This window comes from Ornithodoros turicata, chromosome 3 (genome assembly GCF_037126465.1).
Source record: "Ornithodoros turicata isolate Travis chromosome 3, ASM3712646v1, whole genome shotgun sequence".
In the NCBI taxonomy this organism is placed as follows: Eukaryota; Metazoa; Arthropoda; class Arachnida; order Ixodida; family Argasidae; genus Ornithodoros; species Ornithodoros turicata.
The window spans coordinates 75,344,016-75,371,606 of record NC_088203.1 but is presented as its reverse complement, the minus strand read 5'-3'; the positions used below and the strand labels follow the sequence as shown (position 1 = coordinate 75,371,606).

General features: G+C 46.7%; 1 protein-coding gene and 3 long non-coding RNA genes across 5 annotated transcripts; 1 reads left to right on the top strand and 3 right to left on the bottom strand.

Annotated features, from left to right (window-relative positions):
• Window positions 1-891: 891 nt before the first annotated feature.
• Window positions 892-4,305, bottom strand: LOC135387348 (uncharacterized). The gene is made up of 2 exons (XR_010421063.1): window positions 4,041-4,305; window positions 892-975 (listed from the first exon to the last, which is right to left on the bottom strand). It is a non-coding gene; the product is annotated as an uncharacterized LOC135387348 (long non-coding RNA).
• Window positions 4,306-19,461: 15,156 nt separating this feature from the next.
• LOC135388627 (uncharacterized) lies at window positions 19,462-21,571 on the top strand. The gene is made up of 2 exons (XR_010421484.1): window positions 19,462-19,705; window positions 20,133-21,571. It is a non-coding gene; the product is annotated as an uncharacterized LOC135388627 (long non-coding RNA).
• On the bottom strand, window positions 20,639-22,662 carry LOC135388626 (uncharacterized). Its single transcript, XR_010421483.1, has 3 exons — window positions 22,410-22,662; window positions 21,782-21,842; window positions 20,639-21,373 (listed from the first exon to the last, which is right to left on the bottom strand). It is a non-coding gene; the product is annotated as an uncharacterized LOC135388626 (long non-coding RNA).
• A 1,762-nt stretch (window positions 22,663-24,424) lies between these two features.
• Window positions 24,425-27,561, bottom strand: LOC135388625 (ankyrin repeat family A protein 2-like). Of its 2 annotated transcripts, XM_064618274.1 has the most exons (6): window positions 27,200-27,560; window positions 27,062-27,128; window positions 26,928-26,981; window positions 24,880-25,106; window positions 24,660-24,807; window positions 24,425-24,602 (listed from the first exon to the last, which is right to left on the bottom strand). In XM_064618274.1, the coding sequence occupies exons 1-6, from the start codon at window positions 27,299-27,301 to the stop codon at window positions 24,559-24,561; spliced, it is 642 nt and encodes a 213-aa protein (XP_064474344.1). In that variant the 5' UTR covers window positions 27,302-27,560; the 3' UTR covers window positions 24,425-24,558. The 2 variants fall into 2 exon arrangements, with proteins under 2 accessions (XP_064474344.1, XP_064474345.1); XM_064618275.1 differs by lacking the exon at window positions 26,928-26,981 and having other exon boundaries at window positions 27,200-27,561.
• Between the last annotated feature and the right edge of the window lie 30 nt (window positions 27,562-27,591).

The following is a 27,591-nucleotide window of genomic DNA, read 5'->3' as shown; positions in this document are numbered from 1 at the left end:
TAGTTGAATGAATACTAAAGCGCTACTTACAGCTGATACGTTTACGTTTACACTTGACATAACTGATGTATATCCTGTTTCCTTTGTGAAAAGCCACTATAAATCCGGTGCCAGGTATTTCTCTCTCATGGCATCTGCTTCTTCTGTGAGGGTCGGCCGTATAACAGCTGTCTCTCCCCACAAAAAAGCAACCTTCACAGACGTCCGATTATTTTACAATTCCAGAAGTAGTGTAGAAATCGACAGAAGGGAGAGGGCGCAGACTAACTGCTGCATGGTGCTTAAAGAACAAAAAAAAAAAAAAAACGAGGGACACGGCTCTGCGTTCGCCTACGTGGTAGCGTAGGCAAACGCGTAGCCTGAACTCCAAGGTAGGGAGGGCTCGATACGAAAATCGGTTCCTTGGGCACAAAGTCTCCCCGGAGTGCATAACACCGCTTCCCTCCAAGGTCGAGGCTATCTACAACTTTCCCCAGCCCCAATCCATCCGGCAACTTCGGCGCTTCCTCGGCCTCATCAATTTCTACCGGCGCTTCATTCCGCACTGCGCAGAAACCCTCCGCCCCCTTGAAGCTCTTCTCACCCAGTCGAGCCGAGCTGCGAAGAAGTTGCTGTGGAATTCTGACGCCGAATTACCAGTTCTGACGAATGGTACTTACCTGAAGTTAGAGCAGGAATTATACGATGTATAGGGAGACACTTACTATCAGGGTTTACAACTGCTTTTTCCCATTTTCCGTGCGTCGGAGCTCAAGTTCAAAGCCAAAAGATTGAAATCTGGGATCCCAGATGGCGCTGCCACTCCCATCATATATAGTGTCACTTCCCTAATCCCTACCCGTCTTTCCTCTTGCCGACTGAGGAGGAGATGGAGGTACATACGAGAGACAGTACGAGGGTGTGCACAACTACATTTATTGGCCATAGTAACGAGGTTGGTTAGACTGATGGCCTAAGGTCATACTCTGCCTCGACCTGTCAGGAGAGAAGAATACAAATGTATGAGTAAACAGGGTGTGAAAGGGTGGGACACGTAACCACGGGAGGGCACACCTCCTGATAGTAAGTGTCTCCCTATACATCGTATAATTCCTGCTCTAACTTCAGGTAAGTACCATTCGTCAGAACTGGTAATTATACTTCTGTATATGTCGCCACTTACTATCAGGGTTTACAACTGCTGGTTCAAAGCTGTGTGCACACCTGAGATAGCACCTGAACCCCGAAGCTAGTCCCTGAGTGAGCCTCACGCCTGTAGAAACGATTGAATGTGGTGTCAGAAGACCAGTCAGCAACTTTGAGTATCTCAGAGACAGGAACCCCCCTATCTAGTGCTTTGGATGTTGCTGCACCCCTAGTAGAGTGTGCTTGGAAGATACGGGTGTCAATACCCGCAAGATTCAGGACCCGTTTGAGCCAATTTGCAATAGTATCGCGTGAGGCAGGCTTATACGGCTTCTGGGTTGTCAGAAGGAGCTGAGGACAGCTGTTCCGATGGGGGAGGGTGCGTGCTATATAAGATTGCAGGCAGAGCACAGGACAAAGAAGGGGCTCCTGTGGCAAGGCAGGAATAAAAAGGGAAGGTGCAGTCCCTGAGGGCCTGGATGTTTTCCGTAACCCATTGAGAGCTATATCCCAGCCCAAAACACGTTGGCTTATGCCCTCTGTAGACAACAAACGTAGGTCTGCCGAGCGGCCAGCCGTAGCAAGGGCTAGGAGCATGGTCAATTTGTAAGTTAAAAGGCGTAAGGGGAGGGAGCTGTTTGAGCCGAGGGAAGAGATGTAAGAGGTGACCACTTCCACAGGCCAAGTAGTGGTATATTTTCGGAGAGGGGGATTAAGATTAAAGACTCCCCTAAGCAGACGAGATACAGAAGGGTGCTCGCCTAAAGGATACCCTTCGCAGCTACCGATAATCTGGGACAGGGCGGACCGATAGCAGTTGATCGTTCTATAAGCTAGACGTTCGTTGAAGTGAAGATGGGCCAAAAAATTCAGGACTGCTGTTATAGGGGGAGAAAGGGAATCCATCGACCTTGTACTGCACCAGCTGTCCCACTTTCGCCAGCAAGCACTGTAAACAAGCTTTGTGCCCCTACGCCATGATGCTGAGATAAGCTCGGCAGCTTCTCCCGAAAGGCCTGGGTCTGTGAGTGGTCGCTGGTCACTTTCCATACCGCCAGGCGAAGGCCCTGTTCCAACAGTGGATGAGCTACACCCTGGGAATTCTGTAGAAGGTCTGGAAGTGGAGGAATCAGACGAGGCTCCTGGCATGAAAGACGCAGGAGGGACGGATACCATGGCTGAGAGGGCCAGATCGGGGATACAAGGACGAGAGTGGATTGTGACTCGCACATTTTCTGAAGGCAACGGCTTATTAGGCTGAAGGGGGGCAAAGCATAGAGACCTGGCCCCGACCAGGGCTGGCTGAAGGCGTCCACACCTGCTGACCCTGGATTCGGTTTCCAACTGAAGTAGTGTGGCACCTGGAAGTTCGATAGGTCTGCAAACAGGTCTACCAGAATTGGTCCCCACAGCTTCACGACTTTGCGGAATATTAAGGGATGCAGTCTCCAGCTGCTGCTGTCGAACCTGAAACGTGAGGCTCGGTCCGCCACCACATTCAGACTCCCTGGGATGTATTGCGCCTGCACTGTCAGGCCACGATTGAGACACCAAGACCATAGCTCGAGTGCTACCTGATTGAGGCGTGAGGAACGGGTGCTCCCCATGCGATTGATGGCTGCCACTGCTGCCCTGTTGTCTAGCTGGAGAAGGATCCGCCCTTGAGGCGGCGCTTTCACTAGAGCTTTGAGTCCCAAGAGGGCAGCTACCAGTTCTAACTCGTTTATGTGGAGGCGAGCCTGGTCGCTGGTTCATTGTTGACCCACTACAGAACCCTCTGAGCTCGCCCCCCAGCCCCTCAGGGAGCTGTCTGATTGAATTATCTGTACTACAGATTTTTCGCGCAATGGTCGAGTGGGGCACGACAAGAGTTTCTTGCTCCACCACTGCAGGTCCTTGGTGGCCTCCACGGTGAGCGTAATTGTGCTCTCGTACGAACCCTGCTTCAAGGTCTGATGAAGCAGAGATTGGAGCGACCGGAGATGGAGAGTGGCTTCCAGGATTGCTAGGGATGTTGCACTCAATAGGCCAATGACTTTTGCTAAATGTCTCGCCCGCCTTGGGCCCTGAAGAAGGGCTTTGAGCTCCTGGGTGATGGTCTGACCTTTGCCCAGGGGTAGGCCAAGTGTGGGTTCTGGGGAGGTTGAAACTTCGAACCCCAGAAAGAGTAGTTTCCGAGTTGGTACGAGGTGGGATTTGGATTGGTTCACGATGAAACCCAGGGCATGCAAGAAATCTACTACGAAGCTCGTGGTGGCAAGGAGATGACAAGGAGACTGATCCATGATCAAAATGTCGTCCAGGTAAATCACTAGCCGAACTCCGCGCGACCTCAGGTATGCCACGACTGGTTTCATCAGTTTGGTAAACACCCGTGGTGCAGACGTCAAGCCGAAAGGGAGCACATTCCATTGGTAGCAGGTCCCGTGATAGAGGAAGCAAAGCCATGGACGATCGGAACTGCTGATCGGAATGGACAGGTAAGCGTCCTTGAGGTCTATTCGAACAAGAAAATCTCCCTGAAGGAGCAGTCCCCTTACAGTGTCCCAGCCCTCCATTTTGAAATGCTCGTGAGCAATGAAACGGTTTAGCTCTTTCAGGTTCAAGATGGGTCTTAACTGCAAATCTTTCTTGGGGACCAGAAAGAATGGGGACAGAAAACGTGCATCCTTCAAGGGGATGGCAGATATTGCTCCTTTCTGTTGTAGTTCCTGGATCACTCCCCCAGTGGCAACAGAAGGACACGGAACCTGAGTGTTGCTGTGGAGGGACTGATACGGCGGCCTCTGCGAGAACTCCAGATGGTACCCCCTTATTGTCTTGATGACCCACGCGTCGCGAGATAGCTGAGCCCAAGCCTGAACACAAAGACTGGTCCTGCCTGCCGTCAAGGGTGACTGAATTACAGGACTTACCTCTTGGGCCTGGTGGTGCCCTTCCCTGGAAGCCCCCCGGGAAGGGCCTCCCTGGAAAGGGTATGGGCTGGCGCCGAAAGGTACTGGGGCCACCGCCTGCTGTTCTGGGGCGTTTGGCTGCCGGTTCCTGCATCGGCTGGCGTGTGGGTTCCTGGCGGGCCTCTTTGAACACCCGGAACGTTTCATTCCGGGTGCGAAGTTGATCTAGGAAGCGCTGCCCAAACAGCTGCGACGTCCCCTCGTCCTCGGGTTGGGGGTCCTTAGACCCGAGGGAACGCAGGTTCGGAGCAATGCGCCCCAGGATGTTGTCCCGCCGTTCATTGCCTAGGCAGGTGAAGAGGCGGCCGAGGTGGGAGATGGTCGCCGCCAGGTGGTCAGCAATGACCCGTCTCTCCACTTGGCCGCTGGGGACATCATCCTGCGCCGTGGGTTCACGGTCCGCACAACGCTCGAGGAGGGCCACAAGCGGACTGATCGATGAGATCACCGAGGCCTGTGCGTCTCGGAGGGCCTGGTCCCTCTGAGTGGCGCTGCTGTGGTCGGTGTCACCGTCCGGTGACAGGAGGGCCTTCCTGTCCCTTGGTGCCCCCCGCACCAGCGACTTCATTTCAGCATTTAATTCTGGTACCACCAGAAAAGGAAGCCTCTGGCGTGGGAAGTCTGAGAGGGCCTTCCGGCACCTCTCCTGTCGCCCCTCTGAGCCCCAATGGGCCCTGACAAATTGTGCGATAGGAGGGGGCACCTCCCGAGGGCCCACACCGGCTAGGCCCGCCAACCAGTCCTCCTGGGGCGCAGTCTCTGAGGGGTCACGTTCTCCAGCCCTACCGAGAATAGGACTGCTGGGGGGAGGGTCGTCATCACCAGAATCATCCTGGATGTCGACCTCCTCCATTGCGAGGGGAGGGAGCCGGTCCGCCAGCGTGGCCACAGTGGCTGTCAGCGATTCCACCATGGCCCGCAACTCTGACACCTCCTTGTTTGGGGTAGCCATGATCTGTGAGGAGAGGGTATTAAATAAGATTTATTGAGCCCACTATGAAGCCCTCCTGCTTAGACGACTGCGGACTTGCATGGTTGACCAGCCTATGTGGTGTGCTAACGAGCAGAATGCTTAACTATACTCGAGCAGGCAATCGTAAAAAGTCGTAAGCAGCGCTATTGTGGCCGATTGCATTCTTAAAGGTCGAACAGGAAACGGCAGACTTACATGGCCGTCCAGCCTAAGTCGGACATAGCAAGACTCGCGGACTCAAACAGGTAGTTGCAGACTTGTATGGCCGTCCAGCCTAAGTCGCAAACAGCACTAGTGTATACTATTGCAAGCCCAGACAGGTAATTGCAGACTTATGTGGCCGTCCAGCCTAAGTCGCAAGCAGCACTAGGCTATAGCAAGCGCAAAACGGGAAGCTGCAGACTTATATGGCCGTCCAGCCTAAGTCGTAAGCAGCACTAGTGTAGGCTATTGCAAGCGCAGACAGGTAATTGCAGACTTATATGGCCGTCCAGCCTAAGTCGCAAGCAGTACTAGCGTAGGCTATTGCAAGCGCAAACAGGAAACTGCAGACTTATATGGCCGTCCAGCCTAAGTCGTAAGCAGCACTAGTTTAGACTATTGCAAGCACCAACAAAATAATTGCACACTTATACGGCCGTCCAGCCAAGTTGCAAAAGGTGCAGCCCGCGTTTTCCAGAGCGAACCGAAAGTGGCGGGGACGCACGTCCCTCCAAACTTATCTCTGTCCAACAGGTTATTTCAACGAGAAAGGTAACTTACCTGTACCGAGCAGGGGTAAAAATAAAAAGAAAACTGAGAGACGCAAGATAATTAATCTAAGTAAGAAACGAAAGGAAACTGAAGCTAACGGAGGAACAAAGCGGCAACTTGTCTCCGACGGACGTCAAAAGAGGAAAGACGGGTAGGGATTAGGGAAGTGACACTATATATGATGGGAGTGGCAGCGCCATCTGGGATCCCAGATTTCAATCTTTTGGCTTTGAACATGAGCTCCGACGCACGGAAAATGGGAAAAAGCAGTTGTAAACCCTGATAGTAAGTGGCGACATATACAGAAGTATAATCGAGTTTCCTCAAGATCAAGGCAGATCTCGCCGCTAGCTCTCTGCTTTGCCATCCCCGGCACGGCGCGCCGACTACACTCATGGTTGACGATGGTATAGCCGTCGGCGCGGTGCTGCTGCAGCAAATTGGCACAGCGTGGCGCCCCATAGCCTTCTTCTCCAAAGCCCTGAAACCTACCGAGCAGCGCTACAGCACTTTTGGCCGAGAGTTGCTGGCCGCATACCTCGCGGTCAGGCATTTCCATTTCTTTCTGGAAGGTCGCGCTTTCTCCGTTTTAACCGACCACAAGCCCTTGACCTACGCTTTCCACTCTGCCAGCAGCCGGTATTCCCCTAGGGAGATTCGACAGCTCGCCTATCTTACTGAAATGTGCACAGATATCAGGCACGTACCGGGAGAAGGAAACGCTCCAGCCGACGCCTTAAGTCGAGTTGCCGCCCTTTCTACCACCACGGAGCGCTTTTCGCACGAAGTCCTCGCTTGTGCCCAACTCCACGATGAAGAGCTGAAGCGCTTGCGCAGCGCTAACACCACCTCCCTCAAGCTGCAAGACCTCCCCATTCCCGGCACTTCCGTTAACATCTGTTGCGACACGTCGACTCCCCAACCTATAGGCCTTTCGTCCCTGTCACGTGTCGCCGGGCCGTCTTCTCTTCGCTCCAACGACTTGGCGCACCTTGGCATCCGGGCAACTCAGAAGCTTGTTGCGGACCGCTTCGTGTGGCCTTCGATCAACCGAGACGTCCGCGCCTGGGTTCGCTCCTGTCACCGCTGTCAGCGTGCGAAGGTCCACCGCCACACTTCCGCCCCCCTCGGGAAGTTCCAGCCTCCTGACGCGCGTTTCGACAACGTCGCCACTTGAAGGCCGCCCTCGTCGCCCACGAAGATTGGGCACACTGGGTACACTACCTGCCTTTGGTGCTCCTCGGCATCCGCGCAGCCGTCAAGACTGACATCAGGTCTAGTGCGGCTGACCTTGTGTATGGCTGTGCTCTGCGTCTTCCAGCCGATTTCTTCGTGCCGCCCTCTCCCGACCCGTCCCCATCCCTCTACCTGGACCGCCTCCATCGGTTTTTCGACACACTCTGACCCGTTGCCACCCGTGCTTCCTCCTCCCGCCGTGCTCACGTCCCCCAAGACCTGTCATCCGCAACGCACGTCTTCCTGCGCACGGACGCCGTGCGGAAGTCGCTTACGCCGCCCTATTCCGGTTCACATCCCGTCCTCGGGCGCCAGGGCAAGAACTTGCGCATCTCTATCAACGGCCGCGAGGACGTGGTTGCCGTCGACAGATTGAAGCCGGCCTACATGGATCTTGCCACCGTCGACTCCTACACCACTGATTCCTCAGCCTGGAACGGTTTCCCTCCAACGCCTGGTGTCCCGGCATCAACCAACCCTTCCCCTTTATGCCCGAAGCCCATCGCGAAACACGTCACGTGGGCCGACAGCTTCAAGCTGCCACTAGCGGGGGGGGGGGGGGCATGTAGCAGCCGACAGAAATGGACGACGAGCGCCGCCATGGACGTTTCGTGGTTTCGTCACGACGCGTGTCTCGCGCATGATTTCTATCGAGCGCGCGTACCATCGATTCTTTCAGTTGTTGGCCTATCATTCTATCATTTGGAGCTTCTCACTTGGGGAGGTAGAGCTGGGCCGTAGCGACCAATGTGGCTGCTTTTGTCATCCTATCTGATCGTACCTGATCTCTGAGGTCGCTCCGCGTGTTACGTCATGACTAGCCCTGACCAATCGCCCTCAGTGGCTAACGGCCATTGCTCTGAGGTGGAAGAAGAAGAAGTTGTTGTTGGCCTGGCTGCCACATTTAACACTTCGCATTCAGCCTTGTCTGCTGGTCCTTCTGTACCCTACAATATCGTTGCTGCTGCCTCTTCGTACAAACCAGAGCCGTATATTAAAAGGGAGTCTGGGCATTGGGAGGAGTCACAAAAAGAGGCTCGACCTGTCAATCACAGTTTCGCTCCTCTGATTGGTTTGGTTTTTACCAAGGGGGTCGCCATGACACCATACGCAGTTCCCTTAGAAGTCGGCCCAGGACGCACATTCCCCCAGGGCGTGAGTCGTGACGTTGCCCACATACGTGAGGCCGACAACGGCAAGCCCTATCACCACCACTACCACCACCATGACACCATACTGCCACCCAAAATGGCGACGAAAACAAACACAGTGAAGCGGGGATTTCGTGACAAAAAATTTTCACAGACTAACCTGATTTTACGCTGCAAATGTACATCTTAATATCAATTTCTCGGAAATCAGTTTCAACTTATGCTCATCCATCAATATCTAACTGAAAATAATATGTTTTGTCGGCGGTGTTAGGCCTAGTGAACACGGCGATCACAACGAAATCATAACAAAAACGGCGCTGTGCTGTACAATCTTATATTTAACAGCTGGATTTCATGGATATAAACATTCTTGCCTCTTATATTCCAACTATTCATGTAGATTGGTTTAAAAATCATACTGACAACAGAATGTGTCCCAGCAGGTGGTTCTGCCGGCAGCGGTACAACGACGGAAGCAGACGACAATTCCCGACGTGCCTTACGCTCCCTAGGTGGCGCTTATCAAATTTGCACTAACAATCCACTACTTTTGCAGATTGCGAGAGGTATCCATTTCAATCCCATCCAATCCACTTGCCACCCAAAATGGCGCTGCCCATGTTGGATAGGGGGACAAATAGTGAGGATAGGCTGATTGATAGCGCCCCATATTTCAAAGCTTCATTGGTCGGAAAGCTGAAAAAGTGGGTGGAGCTTCAGGTATAGGCATGACCCATTAATGGCCAGACTCCCTTTTAATATATGGCTCTGGTACAAACTAGAGTCACTGTACCGGGGGAAGAGTACCGCAACCGCTCCGCGTCGTCTGCTCCGGCAGCCATATTGCTTCCAAGCCGCCGCGGATCGCGTGTTGGGATAGCTGTAGTCAGTGTTACATCGCGTTGATTTCGCGGCTGTGCACCAAATATTTTGTGACTTCCTGTGGTGGGACTCGGCTAATACTTAATGAAACATGGCACAAACGTCACTACAGTGTCGTTTGTTGTATTCTGTAGCTAACAGACGAATTGTGTTGGCGCGTGTTCGCCTCTAAAAGGCGTCGTCGAGTCTCGTTTGCGCTCTATAGTACAGTTTTTTTTTTTTCCTTTTAGTTACTTGTTTTGTGGACATAAAACTATAATGCTCGTGTGTGCAGCTTCAGGTTGACATAAATAACCTCCACCAGTTTTACTCTCATCTCTTCGCAATTAAATTTCTATTTCAAACGTTCAATGGCTATGTGCATGCCAACGTTTTTTCACGCGCATGTAAAGTACTGTGGATTGTTCTTCCAATCCCCCGCTCCAACGCAAGCAGTTGATCTTCCATGAGGAGTAGACCGTGAGCTTCAAGTCACTACATTCCGTCTCAGCCTTTGCTCGTTTCTTTTAAGACTGCGACCTCGTCGAGGGGACCGACTTGTCTGCAGGTTTTTCCTGTGCATGTTCCTCGATGCTCTGGTTTGTGACGGTGTTGTCTTCCTCTGCAAAGTTGATTCACTCACAATTACAGCTCAATATTTAAGAACAGTTTTCATAACTTTCAATATTTAGGAATAGTTTTCATAAGTTTCAATAATTTTCATAGTGCATATCTACATATATCTCGACGCATTATTATCCTCCACTGCCCCTTGATCTTACACTATGTTGTCATCAACTTCACTGTGCAAGTCTTTTGGTGACTCCTCGGAGAACTCTGCGTGCGAAGAACGGGGGATAGGAGCCTTCTTCAGCCTCGTAGGTGTCCGGTATGCAAAACTGCTTCGGACTGCCGTCCACTTCAACTTCTTTCGAATCTCCTTGTCCTCGAAGTCGTCGCGTGTGAAGTGGTCCTGACAGTGACGTTTTGTTAGCACCGCAGGACAGGGAACGCAATGGGAAGATCCAACAAGCACTACTTTGATACGACCGGTTGTTCTTCGCACAGTTTAACTGTTATTCAATACTGTGTGCAAAGGTTCTGCAATGAAAAATGAACACGCCACGAAATTTACCTCGCTCGAGCGTGTGTTATTCGTAGGCGCGAAGTTCTTCCGGCAGGTTCTGTGCCGATCTACGCGTTTCGTCACTTTTGCCCGTCGGAATGCAGAAAAATGCTTTCCCTGACTCTGTCCCGTTGCAGCACAACATCCAGACATGGTTGTTCGTAGTTCCTCAGCTCTCTGAGATACATTTCACGTACAAAAAACCAAGAGCGGCACACGAACGTACGCGCACATGCGTCCCAGCTATTGCATTCTCCGTAGACCCGGCGGGAGGTTGGAAGCAAAGAGGAGGAAAACGCACCACGTGACGCGCCTCGGCGAATGAGCAAGGCGGCGGCACGGGGAAAGCGAATGCGATACTCTTCCCCCGGGTACAGTGACTCTAGTACAAACTGGAAACGCGCGCCAATGACACGGCCGTGCTAGAAACCTCGGAAACCGCGGAGTTGCGGTCGGAAATCAGTCCGCAAGCTGCGGCGGCGGCTGGCGAGAGAGAAACGGTAAGTTGTAACCAAGTGATTGTAACTTTGTACTGGTGCAGTGCGCTTGCTTTTACTTGTTCTTCCCCGTAGGCAATCCAAGCTGTGGTCTTTGCCCCCCTTGTGTGGTCTTAGGCATCAGTGGTCTTAGTCTAGTGCCATTGCCTTGACTCTGAAGGCAAGACTGAGAAGCACCTGTATCACGACTCTCCCCCGCTGATTTATATATATATATATATATATATATATATATATATATATATAGTCTGAGGTACAGCACAGGAGTAAAAGGGTGAGAATGGACAGCGTTCTCTAGGTTTGGAACTGTCTCCTGCTGTGTGCCCATGGGAGCATTGCCAAGTTTTTGTGCATTTCGACTTTTTCAGATTACCATAGTGGTGCCAACTTTCACTTGCGGCTATCCAAGAGACAGGCGTACGATGTGATGCGGTTCAGCTCGACCCGGATGTTATCATAAACAATATATGCATTTACCAATTTCTAATGGCTATGTTCTATCTCCTCTTTTTCTATGTTTGCTACAGTTGCCTCACTGCCTCATCCCGTTGTTTTACCCGCGCCAAGCGAATGGCCGCTTCCGCAGTACGATGAAGTCAGCATGGGCATGTTCATAGCAATATCACAATGCCCGTACTAACATACCTGAAATTTGACCCGTATATTCCTTTAGTCTCACCATATTCCCCACTCTCCAAGGTCAAAAATAAAGTTGTTTGTTTTGTCTCACCATATGTTCTTGTCTTCTTTTTTTTCCTTCTCCAACGTCCTGCGGTCTCATGAAAAGTTATCGTATATGTTCTTCTCCCACAAAAGTCTTCGAACACTTGGGATACGTTATGCAAGAGCAGGAAAGAGACCAACTTGCACGAGATTTCCGACCACTGACCTGCTGCAATCGGGTTAGCATGGCACACGGGCAGAGGAGGACAGATGACCGAAACAAATAACGGGAAAGCGCGCCCGTTCACATTCCTTCGGTTGTTGTACCACCTGTTTAATTGTAAAAGAAAATCGTGGGGGAACGCATAAGGCTGTCATTCGAAACGTGTCTCTTGTGTGCTTCGAGGAGGGAGGAGGAGGAGTGTCGTTGGGAGGAACCCGAGAGGTCTGCCTGCCTGATTAGGCGGCATGTTTCTCGGGAAGGGAAAGGTGGTGGAGAGGAAAGGGTGAAGTGGAAGAAGGGGGGAGGATAGCTGCGTCCATGGGCCGACTTCAGGGGAACTGTGCCGGCATACGCCTATTACACATCTGAGGGAAACCCAGGAAAAACCCCGGCCCGCGGATTCGAACCGCGGACCTCCCAGTCTCCAAGCGCACGCGTTACCGCTGCGCCACCGGAGCTGGTCTTGTGTGCTTCCTTGTTTGTCTTTCTCGCATTCTCGCAACGTGTCTTCGGCCTAACGTATTGGCCTTGGCTCATAATCGTTGTTGTGAACGAACTAAAAATCGTAGAACCCTATGTTTGCGCCTAGAGAGCAATACGTGCGTGTAGTGTGCCTGTGGATCAAATCTAGCGGTACAATGAACGACTGTAGCAGTTCGTGCAGCACTATCTTCGGTACGCAAGCAGCCATGGTCTCAAGGGAATATAAAACTGTAATCGGTGTCATCAACATAATTATCGTAATGAACCTAAGTATAGCAATACGTTTGAATAATAGCAGTTGCAACTTCGCCGCGCATGCTGAATCATATTCGGTTACTGCAAGTGTCACTGACATCCTGCGTGTTAGATAAAGCTGTTAGGGGCAACTAGTAGGCTCCTACAAAAGAATTGTCACTGCTAGGCAATGAATGTGGACACAGAAAAGGCTACGAGCTAATGGACCTTTTCCAGTTGGACGTGCGACGCATGCGCGAGCAGCGCCGCGCGGCCGCCATCATCTTTGGTGGCTCTCGGTGCTCAGAATAGCACGGCCGGGGCGCTTTTGGTTCGCGTATTCCGTGCGAAAAATGCAACCAAACGATGCGCTGCCGTTGGTTGCACAAGTGCATGTAGCTCTTGCTGCCTTATTTTAGCCTTCTTATCTTCAGCTTCATGGGTTGTTTTTGTTCGTCAACCACATAAAAGCCATTCTTGTACCGCTGAAAGGGCACACACCCTACCCATTCTGTGTACAGAAACCCTAGAGATGTTTAATGTGTCTGATACGACTGCTGCCTTGTAAAAGTATACTAGGCCCTCATGGACCTTGTTCCACATTTCTTTGCCATTGTCTGAAGGAACATCCGCCATAAACTTGCCCATAAACACATTCCTCATGCTAACCCACTTTTTCACGTCCAAAAAGCGGTCCAAGAGCATGGGTTGTTCACCCTAGCCCGTTCGACCACTTGATAGGTTTTTCTGCTCTGACACATAGTGACTAAACATGCCATATATGATTTTCCCCCATAATCCCCAACACTTTGTCAAATAATAATTGATGTCAGATAATAAATATTTTTATAAATAAATCAAATAATTATATGACATTTTTCGATGATTTATTCGCGTCGAATGTGGACAAATTTTAGCAATGTATTATTAATGATTGTATTTAACTGACCACTGTACAGGAAAAAGAATGGTTTTGGTCTATTTACTTTGCACATATGTTCAAGTGAATCTAAATTTCCTCTTCCAACATACATGTTAGTGAAGAAGTCCTTCGTAACCTAGACAATATAAGCCGGGGAGCAGATCCTTGTACTGTCTTTTCTTTCCTTCTTTTTTGATAGCCTGCATGTGTAAGGGCCCACAGTGCAGATGCATATTCTAAACAAGGTTGAACGGAGGTTTTATATGCCTGACAATTCAATATCTTTCGTTGAACCATTGCGAAATTTCCCTCTGAGCATCCACAGACTTTAAGTGGCTTTCGCGCATATATGGCTATCCCATTCCAGATCGTTCCCTTTAAATATGCCGCCAGCAATGAGAAGGGTGCCCAGAGGAAGCACGGATTATTGGCTGTGCTCAACATGAGGCCATTTTCTTCAAGATGTGTCCTACTGGTACGCCGGATTGTTCCACACTGTTCTATTCAACTGTGCTGTTCGTGAGAGACAAAGATATGCGAATAACCCGTGGTCTCCCATCTTCAACGGAAAAAGCAAAGAAAAAAGAAAGAAAGCAGATGACACTGGTTGCCTACTCCGTACGCTCAGAGAGTACCGTCAAAAGTTACAGAAAAATAGGTGTGAACAACACACTGAACTCTCTTCGAAAAAAAGTATTTAGAACAAACGGTGTCGAACAACCGGCTTTCGACCAAACGGAGTTCGATCAGATGTCTCCAATCACACGGCGTTTGACCAAATGTGCAGACACCGCGCGTCGCGCGAGCCACCAACCGTGTTTCCGACTCCTCCCGCTAGAGGCGCTTTTCCGCTCTGGAAAAGGTCCATTCTCTTCCGTCTCCCAAACACACGCTTCTTCGTCTTGTTCCTTTATTTTTTATTTTTTGCTTCATTGTTTCTAATCGAACGGAAGGAACCGGGTTATGCACCAGCTTGTCTGCGTCCTGTCCCTTCGGTCGGCAGTAGGTAGCGGAGCGCGAGCTATTCGCTACTCCTCTGAAACGCCGCTACTCATTCCGAAACGTAACGCGGTACCCCTACCGGAAGGAAATTTGTACCGGCGCTACTGCCAAGCTGCCTCGTAAGATATTTTTTTTATGACGAATATGTAACCATGATGAGTAGAGCCCACACAACGCTTAGGCAATAGAATATTGTTTTATGCAGGAACAATAAGCACGAAAAATGTCGATACCACCTCTGAACTTTATTCTAGGCAGAATAAGAGCGTACAGGAATTAGAAAATATCACTTTTGTCATGCCGGATTGTGACACGGATACTGCCTTGTCGAAGTGAAATGGCGTTGAATACGAGTTACTTCTTTTGTCTTGCCCACTAAAGTAGCGGGAAAGTAGCGGTGGCAGCATCGGACACGTTACCAAAATTTGTAGCGGGAATTATTTTTCCGCTATTGGTTAGAAATTTAGCGCGAGCGCTCCTCCGCTACTGAAAAAGTAGCGAAAAGAGCTGCTCAGCTAGTAGCGCCGCTACGCACAGCACTGTCTGTCGACAAGGAAACGTGTCCAGCCACACACGCAAACACACAAAAGAAAAAAAACGTCCCCGAATCACGCACGTGTGTACCGTAAATGTAACGCGTATGACTGAATTCAGGTACCGTCTGCACCATGATAAACATTCGTTATGTAGGCAAGGGGATTTTGTCGGACAAATGCTTTTTTTATGGTAAAAACAAAAACAAAAGAAAGAGAGAGAACAAGAGACAGCAAATCGTGACGAGGTATGATGTCACGTCACCGATGACGGTATAAAGAGAACTCGTTCTGGTTCGCCGGTCAGTGGGGGTCAGCGCCTTGTCCCTTTGCCGCCGTAAACCAGTTTTGCCAGTTCTCCTGGAGAATAGACGATTTCAGAAATTGCATGGATGGCCCACCAGAGAGCGCCGTGTTGCGAATGTCCCGCTGCACCTTGGGATTTAGTTTTCATGAGACAGAGCGAAGAAGAAGAGCGCAAACGGTTTCGGTTTTCTTTCTCCTTCACCTCCCACAACTTCGAGCGACAGGCAGCGAGCACGAATGTAACCGAAACCATTTCCCACGACGCATTGCGCGATGCGCGTGACCACTGATCTCTATCTATAAAGGCTGGATGGCGCATGGGAGAGGGGCTCGCGGGGGAGAGGCGTGCATTCGGGCCGCCATGTTGGGAGGCCCTAAAGCGCAGTGTGCGTCCATAGAAAACCACTGATCTCGATTGTAAAAGGCTGGATGGCGGATAGGGAGCGCGAGCGTGAAGAAACCGGCCGCCATCTTACTGTACCCACAACAGTCGCCGCAGCGATCATGGCAACTTCTTGCAATTACGGTCGTACCAACCGTACTGGCAAGGTTACAGGGCCTAAATTTATACAGGTGAGTCACTCTTTATCGAGGAATAAATAGGCGTCCATTCTGTATATTTAGTTGACCATTATGAAGTGGTTTTTTGCCCAAAACGAGCACTGGATGCAGGTTGCTTGATCGCTCTTCCGACGTTCAATCGAGCACACTTGCATTATACCCGGCGGCAAATACAGTTTGAGTGCATAATATGCTTGAAAGAACACGTTACACTACACAGGTAGTGTTGTCATCAATATATGTGCGAGCACTCGAGCGCTTTTTTGCATGCATTGCTAGCATGGTACACGGTGTTCTCTGCGGAAGCAAGTGGCCAAGTGCCACATTCATTTCTTTGAATTACCTTCACGCACAAGTTCGGTATTACGTCATAATGAGACCACGATTGGCACCTTTTTTCATGTATTGGTATTGTTTTGTGCCTTGGTTTGATTTGTGACAAAGAATCCTACGTAACGGTGGTGTGGCGCGACTTGAATAACGCCTTTGTGTCTGAGCTGTATCGTCAGCTTGTTACGATAGTAATAATTTGTAGCGTGTCGTGCTATTTGTAGCAGTTTTTAAGGCAAAAGTGGTCTCTCAATACAGGTTTTGTCATGAGGGCTACCCAGTGAATTATCTGTGCAGTGTGATACGGCTGGGTGTACAGGTAAGTATCACGTTCCTCATCCACTGGTTTCTACTTTACAGGAAGGAACAACCTCAGTGCACGCACTGTGGTTAGCCTCTCTCAGTTCTGCATATTTTCTTACATGTTCGCATCAGAAACACACCTTAGACTTTAGGCTCCTTCACCCAGCAATAAAATAATTAGAGATTGTACTTCTTCTTAGAATAGTTTTTAATCTTTTTAATTTTTAGAAGATACAGGGATTGTAAACCATGTTTTAAACTGATGTTTTAACATTTGTCCAATGCATTTATTAAACAAAATATTCATTTTTAACTGGTTGCACCCAAACCAATGTTCTGATGTATTATTTCTTTTGTTGTCGATGCACCATAAAAATTGGAATAATCATCATCAATGCAGGTTACTTCACAGCTGCCTCAACATACTCAAGAAATGGGTGCAGAACCTGCGTAATGCCCACAAACTTTGACTACCACAGCACCTCCATAAAGTAAAGGCATGTGTGTCACATGGGATTTTTAAAGGCATTCACAGTATATAATACCTTGTATGAGCTGTTGTTGATCTAAGCAGCCTCTACAGTACACTCTCAGAAATTAAAACTTGTCAGGGAACTGTGATAATTGTTCCAGTTAATAGGCATGCATATGTACGCTATAAGAAGAAAATTATTTATTGAGAATGCACTAGTGTTGATCACACTCGTGCAGCTGTAGGTTTACCTTCGGCCTCTTGGAACTCTTTTTTTTTAGTTGCCTTAGCTGCAGGAGGAGTGTCATCGAGCATGTCAACTACTTGCAGAAATATTGACGTATTTAAGATTATGACACAGTTTGAAGGGTTTCAATTCAGGAAATTTGAAGTGGCAGGGCCTGCCAGAGTGAAACCTACTGAATATTTTATGGTGTCGAAGTGGCAGTTCCTCCAGGATAGGAATATCTTAGATGGGAGCAAAAAGCTTGAAATTAACAAAGTGTTGTTTGCATTAAGCAATTTGTAATACACTGAACACATAGGCAGCAAAACAAAAATTTAAAATTCAGCATGTGTGAAAATTGGGTGCAACAAATTTGCATAGTGTACGTGTACATTGTCATTCCTGAGATATATATTGTCATTGCAGGGAGGTCACAAAACAATAAATGTATTGTTTTGTCACTTCCCTGCACATTCATTGTATCTTGAAATGCGTATATGCCAGAATAAATGTTCAACTTGAAAAATGTATATTCTCTTCATTCATAGAGCATAACATCACTTATCTTCTTTACAAAAGCATATCGTGTTACATCTTTGTCACGCAGAACGCACAACCAAGAAAGCCATCTTCCATTAAACATCACGTTTCAGACATGATTCAGTTGGTATCATTTCATAGACAGGGTACACCAGGGCTCGAGTTTCAAGCTCCAAATCGTCATGTTGCAGTTTGGAAACCGTACATGTGTAGTGCAAGAGAGCCCTCGCACATTAAAATGTAAGATGGGAGTCACCGTTACTGAAAAGTAACTCCTATGAGAGAGTCTGACGCTGCAGAAAAGTGTGCAAACTGCGGAAAGTGTCATAGAAGATCTTCAGAAATCGTGCCTGGTTTCACGGAAGTGCTACCACACTCCCTTTTAGATGACGATGATAATGATTGGAGTTTCAGATGTGCAGCTGCATTTTTTGCAACGTGCTCCTCCTGCTTCTCTGGCTACTCATGTTGTTTACATCTACTGTTGATCACATTCATTTATCACATATTATATTCTTATATATTATTGTTATATTATCACATATTCGATCACATTAAATTTAAAATTTAGCATATATGAGAAAATATCAGGATGGAAGTTGCTATTCATTGCTCATTCCAACCTAAAATTGAGTGCTACAAATTTAGAGAGCGTACCTGATCATTGTCATTCCTAAAATATATATTGCCATTGTAGCAAGGTCACAAAACAATAAATGTAGCCTTTTGCGACCTCCCTGCACGTTCATTGTATCCTGAAACGCATAAGTGCAAGAAATAAATCTTGAACTTGAATAAACTTGATGTTGTATAAACTTGACATAAGACGTTGAATAATATAATGAATAATATAAAATATTGAATAAACTTGAACTCGTATATTCTCTTTACTCATCATCAGTGATCTTCATTACAAAAGCATATCGTGTTAGACTTTTTTGTTTGCGTTTCACAGACTGGGTACACGAGGGCCAAAATGACACAATCACAACTGTTTCAAGCTCCAAATAGTCCTGTTGCAATTTGAAGACCATATGTAGAGCTGCATTTTTTCGAACATGCTCCACATAACAAGCATGACAAACTTTTCTCACGCTGCAGTTGTATCCAACAAAAGCATATGAGCGCTGGAGAAGGACATTCAGTTTGGCACAACCGCGCCTGCAAATAATCAGAACAAATAAAGGAAGAAGCAAACAAACATAGAAGGGCTGTACTTCAAAAAGAGATAAGTCCTGTGTCTCAAGGAGGTGTTACCACTTTCTAAGTAACTTAATTGATTAAGCTTACATCACTATACCTGATTAACTGTCCTAAAGAGTGTGATCTAATTGCGTGAAGTAATTATTTGGGCTGCTTCGGTGTGTCCATATTTGCGAGGCAAAGCACCGCTGTCGTTTACTAAGAGACTCGTGCTAAGGCGATGCTTGATATAAATCATACTAAACGCATACACGGCTAAAACAACGGCTGTGATTCTACAGAACGATCTCTTTCTGCCATGCGAGTATATCTCTTCCCGGACCGTTCTTTATGGAACAATTTTTGTCCAGAACGCAGTACGGGATATTATATACATGGTTGTTGTTAACCTCAAGTCGTTTCTTATTGAAATATTGGCTGGGAAACGTGCTGTAGTACAATCCCCAGCGCTGCACTGCAGTGACGGTCTAGTTTCGGAATGCAAAACATAACGTAATTAAGAATCGAACGGCAGGACACCTGTGAAACACTGTTAGGATACATCAGTATACTGGCACCTTACAAAATTGTGTGATGACAAACAACGACAAGTGCTTGCAGCGCAATAAATACTCACAATCTCTGTTGCCTCCCATTGTTTTCTATGGGCGCACACAGCACTTTAGGGCCCACCAACATGGCGGCCCGAAGGCACGCCTCTCCCCCACGAGCCCCTCTCCCATGCGCGATCCAGCCTTTGTACATAGAGATCAGTGTAGAAAACAATGAGAGGCAACGGAGATTGTGAGTATTTATAGCGCTGCAGGCGTTGATCGTTGCTTGTCATCACACAATTTTGTAAGGTGTCAGTATACTGATGCATCCTAACAGTGTTTCACAGGTGTCCTGCCGTTCGATTCTTAATTACGTTATGTTTTGCATTCCGAAACTAGACCGTCACAGCAGTGCAGCGCTGGGGATTGTACTACAGTACGTTTCCCAGCCAATATTTCAACAAGAAACGATGTGAGGTTAACAACCACCATGTATGTAATATCCCGTGCTGCGTTCTGTACAAAAATTGTTCCATAAAGAACGGTCCGGGAAAGGATATACTCCCATGGCAGAAAGAGATCGTTCTGTAGAATCACAGCCGTTGTTTTAGCCGTGTATCGGTTTCGTATGATTTATATCAAGCACCGCCGCAGAAAGTGTCTTTTAGTGAACGACTGCGGTGCTTTGCCTCGCAAATATGGACACACCGAAGCAGCCCAAATACGTTGTGAGCGTGATCTAATTGCTTCACGCAATTAGAACACGCTCGTTAGGACAGTTAATCAGGTAGTGATGTAAGCTTAATCAATGAAGTTACTTAAAAGTGGTAACACCTCCTTGAGACGCAAGATTTACCTCTTTTTGAAGTACAGCCCTTCTATGTTTGTTTCTTCCTTCATTTGTTCTGATTATTTGCAGGCGCGGTTGTGCCAAACTGAATGTCCTTCTGGAGTACTCACATGCTTTTGCTGAATACAACTGCAGCGTGAGCAAAGCTGCTTAGGAACGGGGGCCTGCTATCCAGTGCTGACTTTGTCATGCTTGTTATGTGGAGCACATTCGAAAAAATGCAGCTGCACATCTGAAACTCCAATGAGTATCATCGTCATCTAAAAGAGAGCGTCGTAGCACCGTTGTGAGACCAGACACGCTTTCTGAATATCTTCTATGGCACCTTCCGCAGTTTGCACAATTTTGTTCAGCATCGAAGTCTCTCATAGGAACCACTTTGCATTAACTGTGACTCCCATCTTACATTTTGATGTGCAAGGGCCTTCTTGCACTACACACGTATGGTCTGCAACAGGATAATTGCAGCAGGACGATTTGGAGCTTGAAACAGTTGTGATTTTGTCATTTTGGCCCTCGTGTACCCCGTCTGTGAAACGTAAACAAAAAAAATCTAACACGATATGCTTTTGTAAAGAAGGTCACTGATGATGAGTAAAGAGAATATACGAGTTCAAGTTTATTCAATATTTTATATCATTCATTATACTATTCAACATTTTATGTCAAGTTCATACAACATCAAGTTTATTCAAGTTCAAGATTTATTTCTTGCACTTATGCGTTTCAGGATACAATGAACGTGCAGGGAGGTCACAAAAGACTACATTTATTGTTTTATGACCTTGCTACAATGACAATATATATTTTAGGAATGACAATGGACAGGTACTCTCTCTAAATTTGTAGCACTCAATTTTAGGTTAGAATGAGCAATGAATCGCAACTTCCCTCCTGGTATTTTCTTATATATGATGAATTTTGAATTTAATGTGATCAAATATGTGTTAATATAATAGTATATATAAGAATATAATACGTGATAAATGAATGTGATCAACAGTAGATGTAAACAACACCAGTAGCCAGAGAAGTGCATTCTCAAGAAATAATTTTCTTCTTATAGCATATATGTGCATGCCCTATTAACTGAAACAATTATCACGGTTCTCACGGTTTTAATTTCTGAGAGTGTACTGTAGAGACGGCTTAGATCTACAACAGTTAATACAAGGTATTATATACTGTGAATACGTTTAAAAATCCCATGTGACACATACTTTTGGAGGTGCTGTGGTAATCAAAGTTTGTGGGCATTACGCAGGTTCTGCACCCATTTCTTGAGTATGTCGAGGCAGCTGTGAAGTAACCTGCATTGATGATGATTATTCCAATTTTTATGGTGCATCGACAACAAAGGAAATAATACATCAGAACATTGGTTTGGGTGCAACCAGTTAAAAATGAATATGTTGTTTAATAAATGCATTGGACAAATGTTAAAACAGCAGTTTAAAACATGGTTTACAATCCCTGTATCTTCTAAAAATTAAAAAGATGAAAAACTATTCTAAAAAGAATATGGGGAACTCTTCTAAAAAGAATTATAATCTCTAATTATTATACTGCTGGGTGAAGGAGCCTAAAGTGTAAGGTGTGTTTCTGATGTGAACATGTAAGAAAATATGCAAAACTGAGAGAGGCTAACCACAGTGCGTGCACTGAGGTTGTTCCTTCCTGTAAAGTAGAAACCAGTGGATGAGGAACGTGATACTTACCTGTACACCCAGCCGTATCACACTACACAGATTATTCACTGGGTAGCCCTCATGACGAAACCTGTATTGAGAGACCACTTCTGCCTTAAAAACTGCTTCAAATAGCACGACACGCTACAAATTATTACTATCGTAACATGCTGACGATACAGCTCAGACAAAGGCGTTATTCAAGTCGCGCCACATCACCGTTACGTAGGATTCTTTGTCACAAATCAAACCAAGGCACAAAACAATACCAATACATGAAAAAAGGTGACAATCGTGGTATCATTATGACGTAATACCGAACTTGTGCGTGAAGGTAATTCAAAGAAATGAATGTGGCACTTGCTTCCACAGAGAACACCGTGTACCATGCTAGCAATGCATGCAAAAAAGCGCTCGAGTGCTCGCACATATATTGATGACAACACTACCTGTGTAGTGTAACGTGCTCTTTCAAGCATATTATGCACTCAAACTGTATTTTCCGCCGGGTAAAATGCAAGTGTGCTCGATTGAACGTCGGAAGAGCGATCAAGCAACCTGCATCCAGTGCTCGTTTTGGGCAAAAAAAACACTTCATAATGGTCAACTAAATATACAGAATGAACGCCTATTTATTCCTCGATAAAGAGTGACTCACCTGTATAAATTTAGGCCCTGTAACCTTGCCAGTACGGTTGGTACGACCGTAATTGCAAGAAGTTGCCATGATCGCTGCGGCGACTGTTGTGAGCACCGTAAGATGGCGGCCGGTTTCTTCACGCTCGCGCTCCCTATCCGCGATCCAGAATCGAGAATTCGAGATCAGTGCGCGTGACTTGGACGACGGCAGTGGACGACGGAGGGCCCCCGTGCACCCGTGCGGAGCATTGCCGAAGCATTACCGAGCAAGGAGAAAGGCTTTATCAGAACCCCGAACAGCCGAGTAGCAGACGACAGCGGAGTAGCAGAAAACATTTGTCTAGGCCAATCAGCGAGCGTTCTCCTTAGAGCGTCAGCGCGAGGTTCCAGGCAGATCACAGGCTGGTACTGCTCTTCACCACCGTTGCGCACGGTCGCATTTTGCGGCGTATTTTAAATTCAATTTCTGCGATAATTATGGCTCTGTGGTGTAAATTACTTCGCATGGTGCATCTTACTGGCCTACTTAACAGTTTTACAGGAAGAAAACTGGGTGTCAAAAATGACTTCTGTGCTACTTTAATGGTATATGAAGCAAGCGTATCGCAATAACATGGACACTGAATAGATTTTTTTACTCTAAATTATCAAATTACGAAACAACACACTTATTGTTAATGAAAGAATGGTAAGAAAACATGTGAGATGATGGCAAGAATACAATACAAAAAACCCTGAGACCAGCAAATGTTAAGCTATCACACACAAACATGAAACATATCTGAGAAGTTTGATACGGTGACGACACCCTACTCTTGTTGTCGATAAATTTGTTGTCTCCCTATTCAACAGATCTACTCTTAATTATTTATCATGTTTGCGCGCTCGTTTCCTATAGTCTCGGGTGATATTCAATTTTACTATATTTTATAGCCAGCTATAGCTGCAGTGTGCTATGTGAGTGTGTCAGTTTTCAACACCATCCATAGTTCTTCGGATATAGTTCACTGAGTGATGGTTGACTGATTGGTAAAAGAAAAAAAAAAAAAAACGGAGATGATTCAGCAGGAGCGATTGGACATTTCCCCTTCCTTCCTTATTATATGGGTTTGGAGTGGTCAGCCAGACGGTATGGCTTCCCATCTTACAAGACGTCCGCTCCCGCCCCTTTCCTATTTAGATCATTTTCCGCCATACCCAACCCGCCGTAAAACTCATGTTTCCTTTCCCAGCTGGCCGAAAGAGGTTGACCTTCCCGAACTGGAATTCGGCAGATCGGCATGTGACCTCCCGCGCAGGGAGGACACAAAAAGCATAAAATACTTTTTGATCCGTCAACCTGGTGAGAAGAATCCAATCCGGTCTTATCCAATCCAATCCGATAGCCGGCGTTTGCAGCGTGAATTTACGTTGTGTACCTAGTCGTCACCTATAGTTCCGTTATTTCTTCCTGAACTAGGATAACACGGAAGAATGAGTGGAAGAAAGCAGACACCCAGCGAGTTCCTCAAATTAATCATTGGCCGCCCAGTCGTTGTAAAGCTTAATTCTGGCCTCGACTACCGAGGTAAAGTTTTCGAAAACTGTCATCTCCTTTGATACGACCGTATGCGTAAAACGACCCCCGATGACCAAATACACCTTCTCTAAATCTAGCAATTCGCTTGGCAAAGAACTTAAAAGTTTCAGTCTCATTTCAGGTGTACTCGCGTGCTTAGATGGCTATATGAATATCGCCTTAGAGCAAACTGAAGAGTACGTCAACGGGCAGCTGAAGAACAAATACGGCGACGCATTCATCAGAGGAAATAATGGTGAGGTGGCAAACATTCCTCTCTTTGCAGCCCTTCATTGAAAATTAACCAGCACAGTGAATAATTAAGTTCCTATGGTGGTATCTCTGCAGTACTCTACATCAGCACACAGAAGAGGAGAATATGATCTGAAGCTGTCTTGGAGAACTTTCTTCGTGCCCTGCTTGTGTCTGTATTTTGTACATTTTTGTGTGCCAGGAAATAAACTGTGAATCGTAACTGTTTTTGAGCAGGTCATTCTTTCCCAAGCACCCAGTACAAGACATGAATACAACACAATATTTACAAGGAACACAGATAAATATCACGGCCATCGTGTCGAACAGTGTCTCTGAACGTTTTCAGCAGATGTCGTTACTGTAGCAGCTTCAAAATGTGGCTGTCAATAGCTTGTTGTACTGTAAGGAAGAAGAGGAAAGTATGGGAATAAAATCGTACCCAATTAGCGAACCGACCTTGTTTTGCTCCATTGAGCACTGAAAGGTCGTAGGCAGTGTCGAAAACATTGTTCTGCGCTGAGATATCGGCACCACAGGAGAGTAACTCTTGAGCACATGTCAGATGATTTCCCATAGCTGCATACATGAGAGGAGTATTTCCGTCCTGTATGACAAGCAGTATTTGTGTTTAGCGTGACCACGCTTGAAATTGTGCGGAGAAAGCATTGCCGCATACCAGATCCGCTTGATCGGGATTGGCCCCATGTTGCAACAGTTGACGAACGACGTGGGAATGTCCGTTTGATGCAGCCAGCAGCAGAGCAGTCTCACCATGCTTGCCTTGTGCATGCACAGCTGCACCTCGTCCAAGGAGCAAGCGTACAGCTAGCATTTGCCCGTGCGCACTTGCCCACAGAAGTGGAGTTAGACCAGCTTCGTCTGCCAGCTCAATCCTGTCGCCACCTGGTGGAAGTGTGTGTCTTAAACAGGTGGTCCACTGGGAGACTCATCTCGGAGTAATCATGTTGTACGAATCGCCTTCCCGCAATCAGTTGTGTGTGAAGGTCAAGCACTTTCAATACAAACAGGATCCTTTTTTGTTGAGACTTGCTACAATTTTAAGCTTTAGAAAATTTGGGAGGCTGGTGTTTGTATCACACTTACAGAAACAAGATTTAATTTTTTCTTCTTTATTTTTTTTTCATTCTTTTTCCCAAGCTCCTGGCTGTATTTCAGAACAAGCATACAGCATTGTCCAAGAGTGACATGTGCTCACTTCATAAGCTCTTGTCCTTGCTCGCTTTCCGGATGCCACGAGACACCTCTCGGCAAGGACGCGACCTCATTGTGGCTTTTACAGCTCAGTGGCGTTACCGCTTGCAACAAGTGGACTCCCCTAGATGCCGTCACTGTGGTGCAAAAGAGGATCTGGAGCACATTCTTCTCCATTGCCCATTATACCAACCTTTCAGAACCACACGTTCAGTAGCTCTAAACCAGTTGGACTCTCGCCCTCTTATTATATCAAAATTGCTGGGTCCATGGCCAAATCCAGCCCCCCAAACAGTCTGACCTCAAAGCACTTCAAAAGTTTATGGACACTGTAGGACTTCAGCCCTCACTCTGAGGCAATTCATTATTCCAATTCACCACATCACCACCAGCAATGGGGTAGAGAATTGTCCCTGGCGATAAAACTCCCTACTTGTTATGATTCAAAGAAAGCTGTTGTCCTTGTTCCATTTGACTGACTACAGCCATGACTGACCGACAGCTGACACATTTTAATCCAGCATTTTAGCCATAGATTGAGAAGTTACCCATCAAAGGTAACTCGTTACGAGTTAAGTTACCTCGTGAAAAATGTAACTAAGTTAATAACGAAGTTCTTCAGCCTGAAATGTAACTGTAACAGAGTTACTTTAAAAAACAGAACTAGTTACTTCCAAGTTACTTCGGACACAAAATAGCACTACACAGGTGCAGCGCGCGTGAGCAGTTGAGTTAGACCTTGAGTTGCCTGCAGAGGAGGGCAACACGCTTAGATAATTTTCGTTTATGTCCAACAGTTCGAACGCTTTGCATCTTACTCCCTGTGGGTGCACAATGGTTCAGCTTCATTTCAATGGCAGCAGTTCTAACTTCCTGAATAGAATGCTGTCATTGATTGAATACCATGTTCTGTGGCATAAAATGCCATAAAAGAACCAGAGAGAAAGCAAGAAAATAAGTGGACGTGAGTCAAAAGCGAATTAAAAGTAACTTCGAACTTATTTTAAGTTACTTTGGCAAAGTTACCTAAAAAAGAAACGAGTTCCTCTGAAAGTTATCACGGCCCAAAAGTACTGAGTTAAGTTACAAGTTACCAAATAAGGGAACTTAGTTACAGTAACAACTCTTTTCCCTGAGTTGTTTGCATACAGTAACAAGTTACCTCGAACTCTGATTTTAGCTGTTCACACGAGTATTTCAGCCTGATCATGCACCCAAGGTTCATATTCAGTGTTTGTGTTATCTTTATTACGAGAGTGAGTGGTTTTGGCATGAGGCTTTTTTTTTTTTAGGCTCCTTGTTGCAGTCATTACAATTATCAGGGGCCAAATAGTAACGCAGGATTTGGGAGGACTGATTTACGTGCATGTTCAGTTCTGGAAGCACATATTAAGAATGAATTGTAGGTAGTTTTCAATGGTGGAAATTTCGAAGGGCCAATGAAAAAGTGTTCAAACAGTAATCAGTAGAGCTCCCTGCAAGTATAGTGCCCATGACAATTTCACTACTCACCAAGTTGCTCAGGTAAAAGTTCCCCTTGTGCTGACAACAGATGAATGCACCTTCCTGTGGAGGTAGTTTCAAAGTTTCTTCTAACCCGTTGTGTTGCACACCTAACAATTCAGCATTCCTGACCTGGTACTTACTTTGAGGAACAGCTGGCGTTTGAGTTGGAACATTGCCTCTTTGCAGATTTGTTAACACTGTGGAAGACTGAAGCAAATGTCATGTTATATCATCATTACCAAGCAAGAGACATGCTGAAATGATGGTAAACCTTTTACCTTGTAAGGCGTGAATGCGCTTCTATTAGCATCGCCTTGCAGTGCAGATGACCCTTCAAGTCTCGATTGGTCTAGCGATGTTTCAGGGCAGACGTGAGGCATGTTGTTCTCAATGGGCCACTTTGGATGATATTTTTCACTTCATGTGTAAGCACAGGTAAATAGAAATCGGAAGCACTTGTTTTAATGCGGGTAATTATTAATAGATGAAGTGCCGCACTCCTTGTCAGTCTTCATTGCAGGTGACACTCAAGCGTGAATATCAGAGCCAGTACGAAATTTTACTATTGTACCTGTCGTCATGTTCGAGATGTAACCGGTTGTATCCCTCATCAGCTGTGCGGTGTAGTCCAAACCGGAAGTATAAATTGGCTTGTTTTGGATTTTAGATC